Here is a 17644-nt window from a genome sequence, read left to right on the forward strand (position 1 = left end):
TTAGCGACATGGCTAAGTGATACAGCTGTGTTGCTAAAAGCTGTGTAGTGTAGACATATCATTAGTTCGTTGGAAGCTGGGGTGTAAATCTACCCTGCAGTAGTCTGCTGCAGACTAATCATCCTTGTGGACTCTGCTGATCCACATTAAAGCTTCATTGATTAGTCCTCTTTGAAAATGAACTAGATCAAAGTACATTAACAAACTGTTAATGTGCATCAGCAGCGTCCATAAAGTTAGTCTGTGGCAGGTTAGTGCAGGGTAGATTCACTCCCCAGCTTGTGTGAACAGATCAAACAATAGAACATGCCCATTGGGGCTGATTTCTTATTCTGGTCCTAAAATTCTGATCTTGTGCATAAAGCACCAAATAGTAAGGAGATCTGTGTCATGTTCCCAGTTCTGCTATAGGTTCCTGTGTGACACTGGGTTTAACTTCTCTATTCTTCAATTCCCCTATGTCTAAAATGAAGTAAGAAAATTTCCCTACTTCACAGGGGTATTGTGAGGCTTAATTCATAAATATTTATAAATACTGTAAATCTCTGATAGAAAGTGCTCTAGAAGTGCAAAATATTGTTATTATTATTATTAATTGATTTATTTATAGTGTCAAGGAAAAAGTCCATCATCAGGTTATGGAAGATAGCAAATTTCACAAAGGTTGCATTTTATTGCTTCTTTAAGAAGAGGCCTATTAATATACTACGTATTAATCATGATTAAAGGCTTTAAGATTTTATGCATTTAATTCAAGGGATAATTCTGTAACAAACTTGTATGGTTATTATTTAATGTTGTAAATAAATTTTGTAAATGCCAAATTTATTTTTCTCATCCTTCCTGCAGAGCAAATTATAGAGAAAGATGAAGGCCCATATTATACACACCTTGGGACAGGACCAAGTGTTGCTGCTGTCAGGGAAATAATGGAAAACAGGTGAGAAAAATCAGTTCACTATATAGTGATAAAAATGATTTATTATTATATAAACATAAAAGAAGAAAATAATATGGTATGGCTGACATTATGTTTGGCCTTTGCCAGCCTTCACTTCTTTTCCCCCCAGTAATTATTGGTACCACATCTTCTCTTTCTGATGTACGTGGAGTGAACTGTTGCATCAACACCAAATGTTGTCATCTTTTTACAGCAAAAGCTATTTCCAGTCTTGCCAAGTTCTGGGTTCTTTCAACTCCCAAGGAAGTCAAGATTTGGTTCTCAAGAGCCCAGTAGGCAGACAGGCAAATATATATATGCAGAAATAGAGAAAGGGGTCAAAATAACGAAAGAATAAATGAAGTTATAGAACACATTCTCTACATACAGAAATCAAAGAGATAATTTCTATTTCCAAAATGACACAACCCTAGTAGCAGTAGTTTGTTGGGGGAGGAAAGGAGGATTTTAAAGTGGTATTTGCAGATTTATTTTTAATGTAAAAAGTGCTTTTTCACATCTTAAAATAGATAAATATTTTGTTTCTTTCCAGTTCCCAGTTTAAACTACTAACAGGTGTTCAAAAGGAGTCTAGTTTATATTCATAAACTTTTTATTTTATGCAGGTATGGAGCAAAAGGAAGTGCTGTCAGAATAGAGGTAGTGGTTTATACAGGCAAGGAAGGAAAAAGCTCTCAGGGGTGTCCGATTGCCAAATGGGTAAGTTTTTCTATTACATTAATGTGTTTACATTTTGACATTATAGTTTTGCAGCATAAATAGCACCTGATTCTTGGCTGAATATCTAGTTCTTCATAGATATCTCCTTACCGTTACAGCTGAGGAAAACGTACACTCATGGTATCGTTTTATATTTTTAAGCTCTGGTTCATTGTGTCGTAATGTAGTTTACACTACAGAAAGACAGAAAGGTGCTCAAAGGAGAAGTGACCAAATCAAGAAAAGGAGGATCATGACAGTTTTTGGAAGGTAGAGTCCCTAGTGAACAAAGTTACTGTGAGTAAAAGAGATAAAGGAAGGCATGGTTGCTCAGGAGAGATGGAAAGCTATGCAATGACGTTTTAAAACCACCTTTCAGTTCTGTAAGTGCCTGAAGACAACAAACAAAGTGTGGTGGAAGTGGATAAAGAAGTGTAGCTTTGAGATACCGTGGCACTCACTACTATCTTTGAGGAAGTGAACTCGGATCTCAGAAATGTAGGTGCTATGGCATTTAGTTTTTACCCTATGATTGTATCACTTATTGTTTTATGGGAGCCAGGAAATGTGGTAACAGAGACAAGTTTCAGGAAAGAGCTAGGAAAGAACTGGTTGTCTTTATTCTTGCTGGAACAGTTAATGGAGGCAGAAGTCTTGCAACTAGGTTTTGGAAATCTTAATGGAGGTGATTTTAGAAATATTTTCATTGCGACATTCAGGACTATGTAATCAGAGGTAGATTTAGAAAGTGCATATTACTTATAATTTTGGAATGACCAAATCATTTTTTTAGACTTAGCACAGCGAGTGTTCCTTATTATATGTACATGTAATGTTTTAAAATTCATCCATTTTAAGTGAATTGAGGACCCCAAAAAAGATTGTCAAGTTTTTTTCATAGAGGAAAATAAATACTCTTTTTCGAATAGTGTCCCTATGATTGTATCACTTATTGTTTTATGGAAGCCAGGAAATGTGGTAACAGAGACAAGTTTCAGGAAAGAGCTAGGAAAGAACTGGTTGTCTTTATTCTTGCTGGAACAGTTAATGGAGGCAGAAGTCTTGCAACTAGGTTTTGAAAATCTTAATGGAGGTGATGTGGGTACTTCACATCAGCAAGTGCATTCATCAGCAGTGTCCGTGGGTCTGCCCCTGCACCCTAAACATGCTTGTGCTCGGATACGAGGGTATATAGGGAGGGGGCAGACCCACCGTCCCTCCAGTTACTTCTCTACTGCCTGTGGCTTAAGACAGTGTCTCAGTGTCTGTTACCTAACTATGCAGCTTGTTATCTCTCTCACTTAATCTTCCTTTCTTTTCTTTGGTATTTTCTTTCTTTTTCTTTGTTTCTTTCTTTGTTATTTAGCACAATTTAAGCTTTGAGGAGTGGGGTGGGCATTCCCTTCCCTTTTTCTTTTGCCCAGTCTGGGCCTTGATCTGCAGCCTTGTATATGGGTTATGCCCAACACCCTGGGCTTCAAACCCTGCCCAGTCAGCCATAGATCTTTTCCCCCCATGAAAATGGACATTCAAGTTGCCTCTGCTGCCTGGGGCAGTGGTTCTCAACCAGGGGTACGCGTACCTGGGGTACACGTAGGTCTTCCAGGGATTACATCAACTCATCTAGATATTTGCCTAATTTTACAGCACGCTACGTAAAAAGCACTAGCAAACTCAGTACAAACTATGCTTTCATCTAGACAGTGACTTGTTTATACTGCTCTGTATACTATATACTGAAATATAAGTACAATATTTATATTCCAGTCGATTTATTTTATAATTATATGGTAAAAATAAGAAAGTAAGCAATTTTTCAGTAACAGTGTGCTGTGACACTTGTATTTTTATGTCTGATTTTGTAAGCAAGTAGTTTTAAAGTGAGGTGAAACTCGGGAGTACTGAAGACAAATCAGACTCCTGAAAGGGGTACAGTAGTTTGGGAAGGTTGAGGGCCACTGGCCTAAGGTCAGACTCACATCCTTTCCAAATGTAAGATCTTCTCAGGTTTTAAAAGCAGATTTAAGAAACTGAGGGAGGACAGACTAAAACTCCTGTTGATAAAGCACTCTGTGAGACTTGGGGTTGGGGTGCGGGTCTGATTCACCCCCTATACTTTGGATCCAGTTGCTCAGAAAGCCCTGGCAACCATCTCTGCTGCAAGATTAAACAAAGATCCTGGGGGCCCTTCAACACCATCTGGACCCTCAAAAAAGAAAAGACCTCTTTCTCCAGAATGGGAATAAGAGAATGGGAAAGTCACCCTATCGATCTGGGTCTCAGGAGATCTAGTGTCCTCACATGGGTACAGCTGAAGGTCCCTCCCCTCCAGTACCAAGGCCACAGGACCAGCTAAGAAGACTATGCTGCATACCAAGAAGCCATCAGGTAAACAGAGTGGCACTGGCATCGGCACCAGACTCAGTGTCTTTGAAACACAAGGACTCCAGAGCCAAGCCAAAACTGTCATCAGTATCATCTTCTGTAGCCAGACATTAAAGGCATACCGATCACACTTCAGTACTGCCTCCAAAGCCACCTGACATACTGACTCCTGAGGGTCTCTATCCAGAGTCCCCAGTACCATCCAGGCTCCTGCTTCATTAGGACCTTTGAATTATGGGAAAGCATGAATCATCATTGCTGAGGGGTTCCAAGAGACACACTCAACCAGAACCAGCTCACCTCCTGGAGCCTACTTACCCTCAAGGATCTTCCCTTTGAGGGGCCCTTAGTGATGCCACGTGTCACTTCATTCTCTTAAAGATTCTCAGGTGACGCTATGCTCTCTGGGCCACCTGCGGCAAAGGGAAAATACAGTAGATTACAGGCGGCTCAATGGTCTCACACAGTCCACTACGAGCACATGAGAACAGCTGAACTCTCTATGAAGAAGCCCAGGTTCACTAAGAGAGGACCAACCTCTACAGCAGGGGTTCTCAAACTGGGGGTTGGGACCGCTCAGGGAGTTGTGAGGTTATTACATGGGGGGGTCCCAAGCTGTCAGCCTCCACCCCAAACCCTGCTTTGCCTCCAGCATTTATAATGGTGTTAAATGTATTAAAAAGTGTTATAGGGAGGTTGCACTCAGAGGCTTGCTATGTGAAGGGGGTCACCAGTACAAAAGTTTGAGAACCACTGCTCTACAGCGAACGCCCAGAAAGCGACATCCTCAAAACAACCATTTTGAACCGTTGGTTGAGGGTCATGAACACCCTCCTGGTTTGGATCCTATGCTGCACCTTTCCCCTCTCCACCTTTATGGGGACCATTGCTCTCATTTTCTATCTTCCTGGGGGCTCATCACCTCAGACAGGAGGATCTTGGAGGTGATTTCTACCGGTTATTCCATCCAGGTCTTGTCCTTACTGCATGCCCCTACCTACCCCATCCCTCTTCAGGTACCCTTCTTACAAGGTTCTCTTGAAGCAGGAGATACAATTCCTCCTAACACTGTGAGTGATCGAATGTGTTCCCCCAGATTTAGTCAGAAAAGGGTTTTATTCCCGATACTTCCTCATCCCAAAGAAAATCCAGGGAGAGGGGGTGAATGGGCGACCAGTTCTGGATCTCAGGACCTTGAACACCTTTGTCTGCTCTCAGCAGTACTGGGTTTACCATGGCGCCGGGCTCACATTCCAAAGGGACCCTGGCCTTGCCCACTCTTCTCTGACCCCCACTCTCTCCTGCGGGGGCAGTGGGCAGAAGCTTGGTCCTGCGGACTCCTGCTGCAACAAGGCAGGCTCCACCGGCAGTCAAGCTCCTCCCCCCCTTCCCCGAGCATGTTACTTTCCCGCCCCTGCCTCTCCCAGCACTTCTCCCGCCGCTGAACAGCTGTTTGCCAGCACGAGGGAGGGTGAGGAGCGGGGCCGTAGGGAGCTCGCCACTTGGGGGAGGAGGTAGAGAAGAGGCGTGGTGGGGCCTTGGGGAAGGGGGTGAAATCGGGGCACACCCCCTCCAGCCCCCTGCCGTGAGCCACTCAGGGCTGGGAGCACCCCCACGACCCCAGCCCACATCCCCAGCCCCCTGCTTGACTCCTGCACCCCCCTCACACACCTGCAGCCTCCCGCCCTGACTCATTCTTCCTCCACCACGCACCCCCACGACTCCTGCACGCCCCTCACATACCCCCACAACCCCAGCCCTGACTTTTGCACCCCCCCCCATCCCCAGCTCCCCCATGCCCTGACTCCTGAACCCTCCGCCCACATCCCCACCCCCACCCTGAGCACCAAATGGGAGCTCCTGCACCCCCTCCATTCCCATCTGCACCCCTTGCACCAAACAGGAGCTGCTCCAGGTAAGCACTCCACACCCCAACCTCCTGCCCCAACCCTGAGCCCCCTCCCGCACCCTAACTCCTGGCCAGACCCTGCATTCCTGTCAGCCATTCTCTGTGAAGACAGCATCACACCTGCCTAGCGCTCTGCAACAATCACACACCCTTATCCCAGCACCTAGATACTTAAGAAATGCATAGGGGAAACTGAGGCACCCACACAGTATTCAGAGAAAACATTAAGAACATTCCCACTTCATCACACTGGAGGAGGGGCAGCTCAGTGCAGAGAGAGACGAAGAGAATGGGTTAGAACCAGCGAGAAGGTAGGTACCTGCTCTGTGTGGGTAGGGACGGGGATGGGATCCTGCTTATCCCCTCCCCAGCCCTGCTATGCTTGCAGTTTACCCCCAGCCCCTCCCTTGCTCCAGGGACCAACCGTTGCTCCCACCCCACTGTGCTTTTGCCCCCGGCCCCTGCCTTGCTCCAGTCAGCAGGGACTAATCCTCCCCCCGCCCCATGCCCCACTGTGCTCATCTTGCCCCGGCCCCTGCCTCACTTCATCTGGGGACCAATTCTCTTCCCCCCCCCCCCCCCCAAATCATTCCCCGCTGTCAGGGTGGATAAAAATCCATGATTTAAAAAAAAAATCTTTTTTTTATTTAAGTAGGATTTTTTTGGTAAAATGCTTTTTGAGGAAAAAACCTATTTAAAGATACATTAAATCTCATCATGGAATAGGGATTATAAATTATGATTCTATAGAATGAGACAATATATTCATGTAATGTTTAAAAAAGTTATGTAAATGAGTTCTAATAGTTCATGGATTAGGGACCCAATCCTATGGGGTTCCACAGGCTTCTGTATAGATTTAGATTAATCTTTCTATCTACCCAATGGGACTTGGTGCTCAGTCTAGAAGATACCATTAGAGATGCTTAGTTTTGCAGTTCTCAAACTGTGGATTTGTGTCTCCAAAGGTAACATGCTTGTTAAAAGCAAAAATGTTTTAAAATAAATAAATAATATATAGAGGTGAGAAATAACAGACCTCAACTTTATTGTCCCTCTGCAAATTTGTGTACACAGAGTCAATTCCTTACCTCTCTCTAAAAGTGCAAAGTTTCAAAATGAAATAATCAAACAATCATTCATTTTCTGATATAGCTGTAAAACTCATCTGAAAAGTTTTCAAAATAAATCACTGTTTAAAAATATATAGTGTACCTTCTAAAAATGAAACCTACATCTATCTCTGAGTTGCGAAGAATATGTATTAAGGTTATAACAACCAACAAGAATGCACTTTTATGTAGAAAAAACATGATTAAATCAAGTCTTCCTGAGTAGTGATTTAAATCATGATTTAAATCAAATTCACCCTGCCCGCTGTGCTCTTGCTCCTGGCTCCTTCATTCCACACGGGGGCCCACAAATATGTTTGGCGCCAGGCCCACAAAAAGTTAATCCGGCCCTGGCTCTCAATGCTTCAGGATGGTAACCCTAGCAGTGATAATTCCCTCTCTGGATCTGGGAGATTGGTTTGTCACCTCAATCTTCAGGACACTTATTTTCATATCACCATACACCCTTTGCACAGATGTTTCCTATGTTTTGTGATTGGCTGGGACCACTAACAGTATCACGTCCTACCTTCCTCCCCAAGGGTCTTTACCAAAGTTTTCTTGGCTCCCACATCCCATCTTTGCCAGATGGGAATAATTATCTTTCCCTACTGGATGAATGGCTCCTGAAAAGTTGCTCATTTCTTGAGGTACAGATAGCAACCAGCACGGCCCTCTCTCTGTTCCACTCACTCAGCCTTTGCATCAACAAGGAAAAGTCTACCATCACACGCGCTGAGCTAATAGACTTCATTGGGGCCACTCTGGACTCTTCCTGCGAGAACATATTTGCCAAAGGACAGATTTGCCACAATGTCCAGCCTCATTTCAGCAATACAACAGAGCCCACAAACAACACAAGGCTTGCCTGAAATTTCTGGGCCATATGGCAGCCAGTACTTTTGTGACACCCTTAGCAAGACTACATTCCTGGTGTCTTCAGGAATGACTGAGAACTGTCTACACTCCCAACAACCATAGTCTATCCAGGCAGGCATCCGTGCCTTGGAAGGTCCTTTATTCTCTAAACTGATGGAAGGATCCACAAAAGGTGTGTGTGGGAGTTCCATTCTTGCAGCCTACTCCCACGAGGATCATTACTACAGATGTCTCCCTGATGGGCTGGGATGCACGCTTCCAAATCTCACAGCTTAGGGGAAATGGACCCCACAGGAATTGATCTTTCATATCAACGAGGGCTGTCAAACGATTAAAAAAATAGTTATTAATTTAATTTAATTTAAGTTTACTTACACTGTTAAATAATCGAATACTATTTATTTACATATTTTGGATGTTTTCTACATTTTCAAATATATTGATTTCAGTTACAACACAGAATACAAAGTGCACAGTGGAATGGTGATCAAAGCATGAGGGGGCATATGAATGTTTAGCACATTTGGCATGTAAATACCTTGCAACACCACCTTCAACAGTGCCATGCGAACGCCTGTTCTCACTTTCAAATAACATTGTAAATAAGAAGCGGGCAGCATTATCTCCCATAAATGTAAACAAACTTGTTTGTCTTAGCGATTGGCTGAACAAGAAGTAAAACTGAGTGGACTTGTAGGCTTTAAAGTTTTACATTGTTTTGTTTTACATTTAGAAGTTGCACTTTCACGAAAAAGAGATTGCATTATAGTACTTGTATGAGGTGAATTGAAAAATGCTATTTTTTGTTTGTCTTTTTTACAGTACAGATATTGTAATATAAAGTGAGCACAGTACACTTGAGTTAACTGTGATTAATTGACAGCCCTAATTATTGTATAATGCAATACTTCCTAATCTGTAAAACCAGTGAGTATTATGTGGTGCAATAGTGAACTCTTTAAGTGTGGGGTTCAGCTTTTGGCTCTAGTTAGTATGAGAGCGTTCTAATCCTTGTCTGGCTAGTTTAACTGACACCGTGCAAAGGTTCTGGAAAGCGATTTTAGGAACTTCTTCCCTCTATTATTAAGTAGAGTTCCGTCCCATATAAAATATACTGTTTTCAGTTCAGATACTTAGGCCTGGTCTACACTACAAGTTTATGTCGGATTTAGCAGCGTTAAATCAAATTAACCCTGCACCTGTCCACACAACGAAGCCATTTTTTTTTTACAGAAAGGGCTCTTAAAACCGATTTCTGTACTCCTCCCCAATGAGGGGATTAGCGCTGAAATCAACATCGCTGTTTCGAATTAGGGTTAGTGTGGACGCAATTTGAAGGTATTGGCCTCCGGGAGCTATCCCACAGTGCACCATTGTGACCGCTCTGGACAGCACTCTGAACTCCGATGCACTGGCTAGGTGTACAGGAAAAGCCCCGGGAACTTTTGAATCTCATTTCCTGTTTGACCATGCAGAGCTCATCAGCACAGGTGACCATGCAGTCCCAGAATCAAAAAAGAGCTCTAGCATGGACCGAACGGGAGATATTGGATCTGATTGCTGTATGGGGAGAGGAATCCATGCTATCAGAACTACATTCCAAAAGACGAAATGCCAAAACATTTCAAAAAATCTCCGAGGCCATGAGGGACAGAGGCTACAGCAGGGACGCAACACAGTGCCGCCTGAAACTTAAGGAGCTCAGACAAGCGCACCAGAAAACCAAAGAATCAAACGGATGCTCTGGGACAGAGCCCCAGACATGCCGCTTCTACGCTGAGCTGCATGCAATTCTAGGGGGCGCCGCCACCACTACCCCACCCCGGTCCGTGGACTACGATGATGGGGTACTCTCCGCCATGCCTGAGGATTTTGCGGACAGGGAAGATGAGGAGGACGAGCTTGAGGCGTGCTCACAGCACACCGTTCTCCCCGACAGCCAGGATCTTTTTATCATCCTGACTGAAATAACCTCCCAACCCAATGAAGCCGGAGAAGGGACCTCTGGTGAGTGTACCTTTTTAAATATAATACATGTTATAAAAGCAAGTGTTTTTTAATGATTAAGTAGCCCTGAGGACTTGGGATGCATTCGTGGCCAGTACAGCTACTGGCAAAGACTGTTAATATGTCTAGGGACGGAGCGGAAATTCTCCAGGGACATCTCCATGAAGGTCTCCTGGAGGTACTCTAAAAGCTTTTGCAGAAGGTTTCTGGGGAGAGCAGCCTTATTCCGTCCTCCCTGGTAGGACACTTTACCATGCCATGCTAGTCGCAAGTAATCTGGTATCACTGCATGACAAAGCCTGGCAGCGTATGGTCCCGGTGTTTGCTGGCATTCAAGCAACATCTGTTCTTTATCTCTCTGTGTTATCTTCAGGAGAGTGATATCGTTCATGGTAACCTGGTTGAAATAGGGGAATTTAATTAAGGGGACATTCAGAGGTGGCCGTTCCTGCTGGGCTGTTTGCCTATGGCTGAAAAAAAATCCTCCCCACAGTTACCCATGAGGTGGGGGGGGCGCATTGGCACTGAGCTGTTCATGTTTGGCTAGCAGGGATCTTCCCTGATACCAGCCATGCAGTGGGGGGAGGGGTAAAGCAATCATCCCAGAGAATTGGATGGGTGGGGCCGTTAGTTTGATTTCTGCTGCTGCATGTTAACAGGAAAACTGCAGCACTAAATGGCTAACTCAACGTGCTTTGCTTGGTATGGGAGAGGACGGCGCTGCTGTTATGAAGGTTGCAGAAGCCGAAAGTCTATGGCTTACCATGGCTGCCTGCAAGCCAAATTCTGTTGCCCGGCACTGCGTGTGTGATCTCCAACACCAAAGCCACAGGCACTCGATATAAGATGCAAAATGCGATCTTGTACCAAAAATCACATGTGCTATGTAATGTGAATAGTGTTGTTCACCGTGAAAGAGTATAGCCATTGTTCTGTAAAATGTATCTTTTAAAATACTTCACTCCCTTTTTTTCCTCCAGAAGCTGCAAATGTTTCAAGCCTCCCTCCTCTGTCCCAAAGGCTATCTCAGATAAGCCTGCGAAAAAACGCACACGCAATGAAATGTTCTCTGAGCTCATGCAGTCGTCCGGCACTGACAAAGCTCAGTAGAATGTGTGGAGGGACACAATAGCAGAGTACAGGAAAGTGGCCGATGAACGTGAGGAGAGGTGGCGGCAGGAAGATCAGAGGAGGCATGAGGCAACGCTGGGGCTACTGCAGGATCAAACGGACATGCTCTGGCACCTTGTGAAGGTTCATGAATGGCAGCAGGATCACAGACTGCCGCTGCAGCCCCTGTTTAACCGCCCTCCCTCCTCCCCAAGTTCCATAGCCTCCTCACCCAGACGCCCAAGAACGCAGGGGGGAGGCTCTGGGCACCCAACCACTCCACCCCAGAGGACAGCCCAAGCAACAGAAGGCTGTCATTCAACAAGTTTTGAAGTGTCCTTTTCCTTCCCTCATCCCACACCCCACCCGGGCTACTTTGTGAGTTATCTCCCTATTTTTATAATCAGTTAATAAAGAATACATGTTTTTAAAATGATAGTGACTTTATTTCCTTTGCAAGCAAGCTGTGATCGAAGGGGGGAGGGCGGGTGGCTTATAGAGAATTTAGAGTCAACCAAGGGGGCGGGTTTTCATCAAGGAGAAACAAACAGAAGTGTCACACAGTACCCTGGCCAGTTACGAAACTGGTTTTCAAAGCTTCTCTGATGCGCAGCGCCTCCTGCTGTGCTCTTCTAGCCGCCCTGGTGTCTGGCTGCGCGTATTCAGCAGCCAGGTGATTTGCATCAACCTCCCACCCCGCCATAAACGTCTCCCCCTTACTCTCACAGAGATTGTGGAGCACACAGCAAGCAGCAATAACAATGGGATAATGGTTTCACTGAGGTCTGAGCAAGTCAGTAAACTGCGCCAGCGACCCTTTAAACATCCAAATGCACAGACCAGAGTTCCTGAAGACGTGAGCGTCATGAACTTTTCCCACGTTGATGTTGGTGAAACACCCCTTGTGATCCACCAGTGCTTGCAGCACCATTGAAAAGTACCCCTTGCGATTTATGTACTGGCTGCCCTGGTGCTGCGGTCCCAAGGTAGAGATATGCGTTCCATCTTTTGCCCCACCACAGTTAGGGAATCCCATTGGAGTAAAGCCATCTACTATGATCTGCACATTTTCCAGAGTCACTACCTTTGATAGCAGCAGCTCAATGATTGCGTTGGCTGCTTGCATTATAGCAACCCCCACAGTAGATTTGCCCACTCCAAATTGATTACCGACTGACAAGTAGCTGTCTGGCATTGCAAGCTTCCACAGGGCTGTTGCCACTTGCTTACGAACTGTGAGGGCTGCTTTCATCTTGGTATTCTTGTGCTTCAGGGCAGGGGAAAGGAAGTCACAAAGTTCCATGAAAGTGCCCTTACGCATGCAAAAGTTTCGGAGCCACTGGGAATCATCCCAGACCTGCAACACTGTGCGGCCTCACGACTCTGTGCTTGTTTCCCAGGCCCAGAATCGGCGTTCCACGGCATGAGCCTGCCCCAGTAACACCATGATCTCCAAATTGATGGGGACCGCGGTTTTAGAGAAATCTGTGTTCATGTCCTTATCACCGTGCTTCCGTCACCTCCTTGCCTGGTTTTTCAGGTTCTGGTTCTGCGTAAACTGAACGATAATGCGCAAGGTGTTTATAATGGTCATAACTGCTGTGGTGAGCTGAATGGGCTCTATGCCTGCTGTGCTATGGCGTCTGCTCAACAATCCAGGGAAAAGGGCGTGAAATGATTGTCTGCCGTTGCTTTCATGGAGGGAGGGTTGAGTGACGACATTTACCCATAAACACCCTCGACAAATTTTTGGCCCCATCAGGCATTGGGAGCTCAGCCCAGAATTCCAGTGGGCAGCGGGGACTGCAGGGACTGTGGGATAGCTACTCACAGTGCACCTCTCGGAATGTTGATGCTTGCCACGGTACTGTGGACACACACCACCGAATTAATGTGCTTAGTGTGGACGCATGCACTCGACTTTATACAGTCTGTTCCCAAAAATTGACTTCTGTAAAATCAGAGTACTTTCGTAGTGTAGACATGGCCTGTGTGTCAGAATTTACAATTTATATTCTCAATGCAAATGTTCATGGAAAGTGGCTACATTTGGGATTTGAGCATGGCAGAAGAAATTTTGTTGTAAAATGTGTCTGTTTATAGAAAATGTTTGCACTGTTCTCCACCAATCACAGTCACAAAGTACTGTATGAAGCAAATAATGTTGTGAATGTGATGAGAGAAAACTAAATTTACAAATTTACTAATAGATCATATTTAACTCTGAGTGGACAAGAATAAGGAGTTTCCATTTCCCATTGACTTCAGTAAGACCATAATTTCCCCCTTTAAATTCTGTTAGCACTTTGGCTGCTGTCAGCAGTACCTGTAATACTGTTTTTATAATCAAATGAGCTAAACTGCATGAAGCAATGTAAACATTGGGCTCATTATATTCTTATACACTGACAGAATAACTTCCACAGACTTGCATTTTTGTGACTTCTGTTTATTCATCATCAAATTGTGTTGGCTTATTACATACTCCAGGTCAGAATTTTGCCTAAGATTTCAAAATTGTATGTGTAATAAATATGTGATCAGCTACCATCTCCTTGTTCTGTGCCATATTGACAAGGTGAATGCGTCCCTTTTAGTTGCTTTTTTGTACTTAATGTCATTACCTTACATTTCTTCATACTGAATTGATAAAGCATTTAATGCCAGTATTCCTGGTCTTAGTCATTCTGAATTGTTTTGTCCTTTTTTGTATGAATGGCTAGCCCAATTGTAGAGTAGAAGCAACATCACATTACTGCACATTCTCTATTGCAGGCCATTGATATATGAAGTGAACACAGTTGGTTCCATTATCTTATCAGTGTTTGTGACAAGAAGAGCTGAGTGAATCATTCATACCAAATGATTTACTCAGTTAATTCAGCCTTGTCTGATGGCAAATCAAGATTTACTGTAATTAATGTATGTGAAATATTTTGCTGATTGATTTTCTGTATAGGTTGATCATGAGCAGTTCACTCTGGGCCTGATCCTGAACCACTGTAGTCACTAACTTCAGTGGATGCAGCATCATGCTCTGTGAGTATCTGATACCTATCTTGTGAGTATAACTCTTTTATGTATAATCCACCTCCCATGAATCCAATCTATTGATTCCAGCGTGCGTTGGCTTGCGCCCATATACACTAAAGAGTCTTGAAGAAGCTGCTGGGGTTTTGCATGGAGGTAGCCCATAAGCAGAATTAGTGAACTGTAAAGAATTTTAAACCTGTTATTTTCTGTGTCACAGAGAACTTGGTCAGTGTATCACTCCTAGAATTCCTAAAACAATTAGATCACTTAACATTTATTGGCTAAGTATAGAGTTTAAATCCATGTTATTAGCTGCTTATGTGACAATGTGAAATTGGGTTAGCAAAATAAAGCTGCAGACAACTGTGAAATGGTACCAAAAAGTGAACTTTTTTCTTGTAATTTCTGTTTTATAAAACAAGTGTGAGGACAGAATTTTGCTTGTAAGATCTTTGTAAAATACTCTTTGAGTTCACAGCAATATCAATCTTAAATTATGAGCATTGGCATTTTAGGGCTGGTGTATGCTGCAAAGTTAGGTTAGCTTTACTACATTGCTCAAAGCTGTGAAAAATATTAAACCCTGTGTGATGTAATGAAGCTGACCTAAGCCCTGCTGTAGACACCAGTAGGTCGATGGAAGAATTGTTCCATTGATCTAGCTACCACCTCTTGGAGAGATGGGTTTACTACAGTGATGGAACCCCTTTTGTCCCTGTAGTAAGTATCTGTGCTACAGCACTGCAACTGCGTCACTGCAGCATTTCTAGTGTATACCCTAAGTTAGCTCCAGTAGCATCACTTACAGGTTTTCCATTGCAAACTTTGATATGTGGAGATTTTCTGACATTGTCATAGTCAGTCTTTCCAGTAAACTTTTCTAAACATATAGCATACAGGGCAGCCATCTTTCATAGTAGCCCGCTGGCTTCATTCCCAACAAAAACAATAGGCAATGGTTGGCCATCTTTACTAGGGACATCCTCACTTCCCCCACATACTAAGCTTTTAATGAAACAGCAGCCATCTTTTCTGAGGGCAGTCTGTGGCTATAGTCTCATGAGAAATAACAAAAAAGGGCTTTTTTTAGCCTGTCAGCTTAGTACAGTGCACACAAACTTCCTAAAACTAAGTTCTTCCTCCTTCTGTCCCCGGTGTCATGGAATACCCTCTTGATAAAGGGCATCGTATCTTTGATATCGCTTCTTGTTTCCTTTCCTATCTGCTGTCACAGAAACACTGATGTGCATTTAATTAAAGGTTTTCTGCCCCACTTTGACTATGTAAAACTAGCTGGAGGTATCTAAGACATTCACAAAAAGTTTAATCAGCCCTATTGATAGCCTTCATCATTGTTTGGAAGAGAATGTTTCATTACTAAGTAAAAGGAGCTATGTCCTTTCACAAGCTAACTGTCACGCAGCATAAATTACGAGATTAAAGCATAATTTATATAACACTAAATGTTAAATAAACTTACTATAGCTGATCCAGGTCATGTTAGGCAGACAAGACACTGCCCGTTATAGAATTCAATGGGAGAAGATGAAAATGATAGTATCTGATATGGAAAGTCTGAAGAATTCCATTGTATAATGTCTTTCAAGACTATTTGTGTTGGAGAATGTTAATTTCCTCTATTTGAAGAAATACTTTCTGAGACATTTTAATGGTGCTCTGAAAGAAAGCAAAGCAAAACTGTAATCATAATATCTGAGCAGCATTACTGAGAATGTAACAAAAAGTCTGCTTTACATAGAGGAGTCTAAAAGTAACAGAAATAGCTGGAGAAATCCTGTACTAACAACAAAGGAAGGAAGGAGAGAGGTTTTGGAGGTCAGTTTTGTTATTCAGGAACAGCTGTAAGTAATTGGTGGAGTGGAACTGCATCACGGCGGGGCATTTTCCTATCAAGGATTGTGCAGACCATAGTTCTGCCTCCACTCCACTCTTCCTTGTCCCTTTTAGAGTGGGTTATGGCTGTTAGAGCTCCAGGAAAGAGCTGTCTCAAGAACTATGATTATGCCTGGGGTTCTGACGTACAATACTATAAATAGGGGATAGAAGAAAACTTTGTAGAGCATAGAGTTCCATCATAATATGTCAAGACTTTTTGTATGTTTTGTCTGTTAGATTGCAAGCTCTTTAAGGCAAGGACTCTGTTACTATGTGTAGGTACAGCACCTAACAAAATGGAGCTCTGAAGTTGGCTATGATTCAGGACAATACTGTAATACAAGTTAATCGTAATAAGATAAAAAAGGAAAGCTAAAATGATAAATCATAAACTTTTACCCTAATCCACTGAAGATTCCATATTCTTTATATTCACTGGCCAGCTCTCCACCTGCAAGTATGGAGGAAGAGAAGAAAGGGAATTGTTTAAAGACAAAATATGATCAGAAACTGAATCTCGAAGACAGGAGATATATTGAATTTTATGTTATGAAGATATGGAAAATTGGCTGGTTTGTTGGAGCGATGACTGAATAGTTGTGGAAACAGATTTCTTTACAGACGCCAGAAACAATTTATTCCAATTAAGTTAGAAAAACTAGTGAATAGAATTTTAATATCTAATCATAGGTTTATTGGAGTTCTGGAGAACTATAAAAAGTCAACCGTATATCTTTTATTGAACTAATATCCTTACACTGTTTTGAAGATAGCTCCACTAATAATTCAGAAGGATTTGCTATCTCAGGCTTGCCCAATCAATTAAAAGAACCAAATCCTTCTTAATCTGTTTATATTGTTCACCATTATTTACTCTGTTATAAATACATAAGATCTTCCATAGTGAAGCAAATCATTGCTCAGAATTCTTTCCAGAATTCTTCCTCTTGTAGTGGCCTGTATTTGATGGTTTAGGGGAAGTCAGAAGCACCCCGTAAATATACCTATATCATAAATAATTCCTAATCCCTGTAAATATACACCTTAAATACTGGAGCATAAAGGTACTTCCTTGTAACTTTTGACCTAAATATCTAGTGAGGATAAATTAGTGCATACTTATTCATATCAATATCATTTTTTGAATTCTCAAAACTGTTTGCCTCAATAATTTCTGGTAACAGTAAATTCCACAGTTCGATTATGTATGTATACTGTAAACCTGGCCCTTCCTCACTTTGCTCCCTCTTTTCCATAGCTTACTGGGGTAAATAGCAGCAGTGCAAATCCTGTTGTACACTGATGTAGTGGATCTTCACTGGAGCTTTGCACTAATGTGGACTGGTGTAGACTGGGCCTAAATGAATTTAATTTGGTAGGTTGTTTTGCGGAGGGGTTAACATTGTTTTTTTATTTTTCCACATCTCTGTAACTAATTATGTACAGATTGAGTTTTTGCACTCACTCTTGTGTTGTTCAGTGTTGCAGTGTGATCCTGTCCTATCTCAGTGGAAAGTAGCATTTTGGTCAGTGTGTACAGCTGGTGTTTTTGCTTTATTTGAGTCTACCTGTGGCTGACCCTGCATGGATTCGCAAGTAGGGCAAGGGATGGAACAAGCCTTAATCCCTTGTGCCTCTTCACAGAGAATAGTC

The 17644-nt window shown here is 43.0% G+C and overlaps 1 protein-coding gene across 6 annotated transcripts in view; it reads left to right on the forward strand.

Moving 5' to 3' along the window:
- The window catches only part of TET1 (tet methylcytosine dioxygenase 1), a 132150-nt gene that overhangs the window by 52753 nt on the left and 61753 nt on the right, over nucleotides 1-17644 (forward strand). For all 6 annotated transcript variants that reach the window (XM_078853811.1, XM_078853810.1, XM_073353482.2 and 3 more), the window contains 2 exons: nucleotides 850-940; nucleotides 1567-1660. In XM_078853811.1, the coding sequence (XP_078709937.1) occupies nucleotides 850-940; nucleotides 1567-1660 (185 nt within the window). The remainder of the gene's footprint in view (nucleotides 1-849; nucleotides 941-1566; nucleotides 1661-17644) is intronic.

The sequence above is a fragment of the Lepidochelys kempii genome, chromosome 7 (assembly GCF_965140285.1).
Source record: "Lepidochelys kempii isolate rLepKem1 chromosome 7, rLepKem1.hap1, whole genome shotgun sequence".
In the NCBI taxonomy this organism is placed as follows: Eukaryota; Metazoa; Chordata; order Testudines; family Cheloniidae; genus Lepidochelys; species Lepidochelys kempii.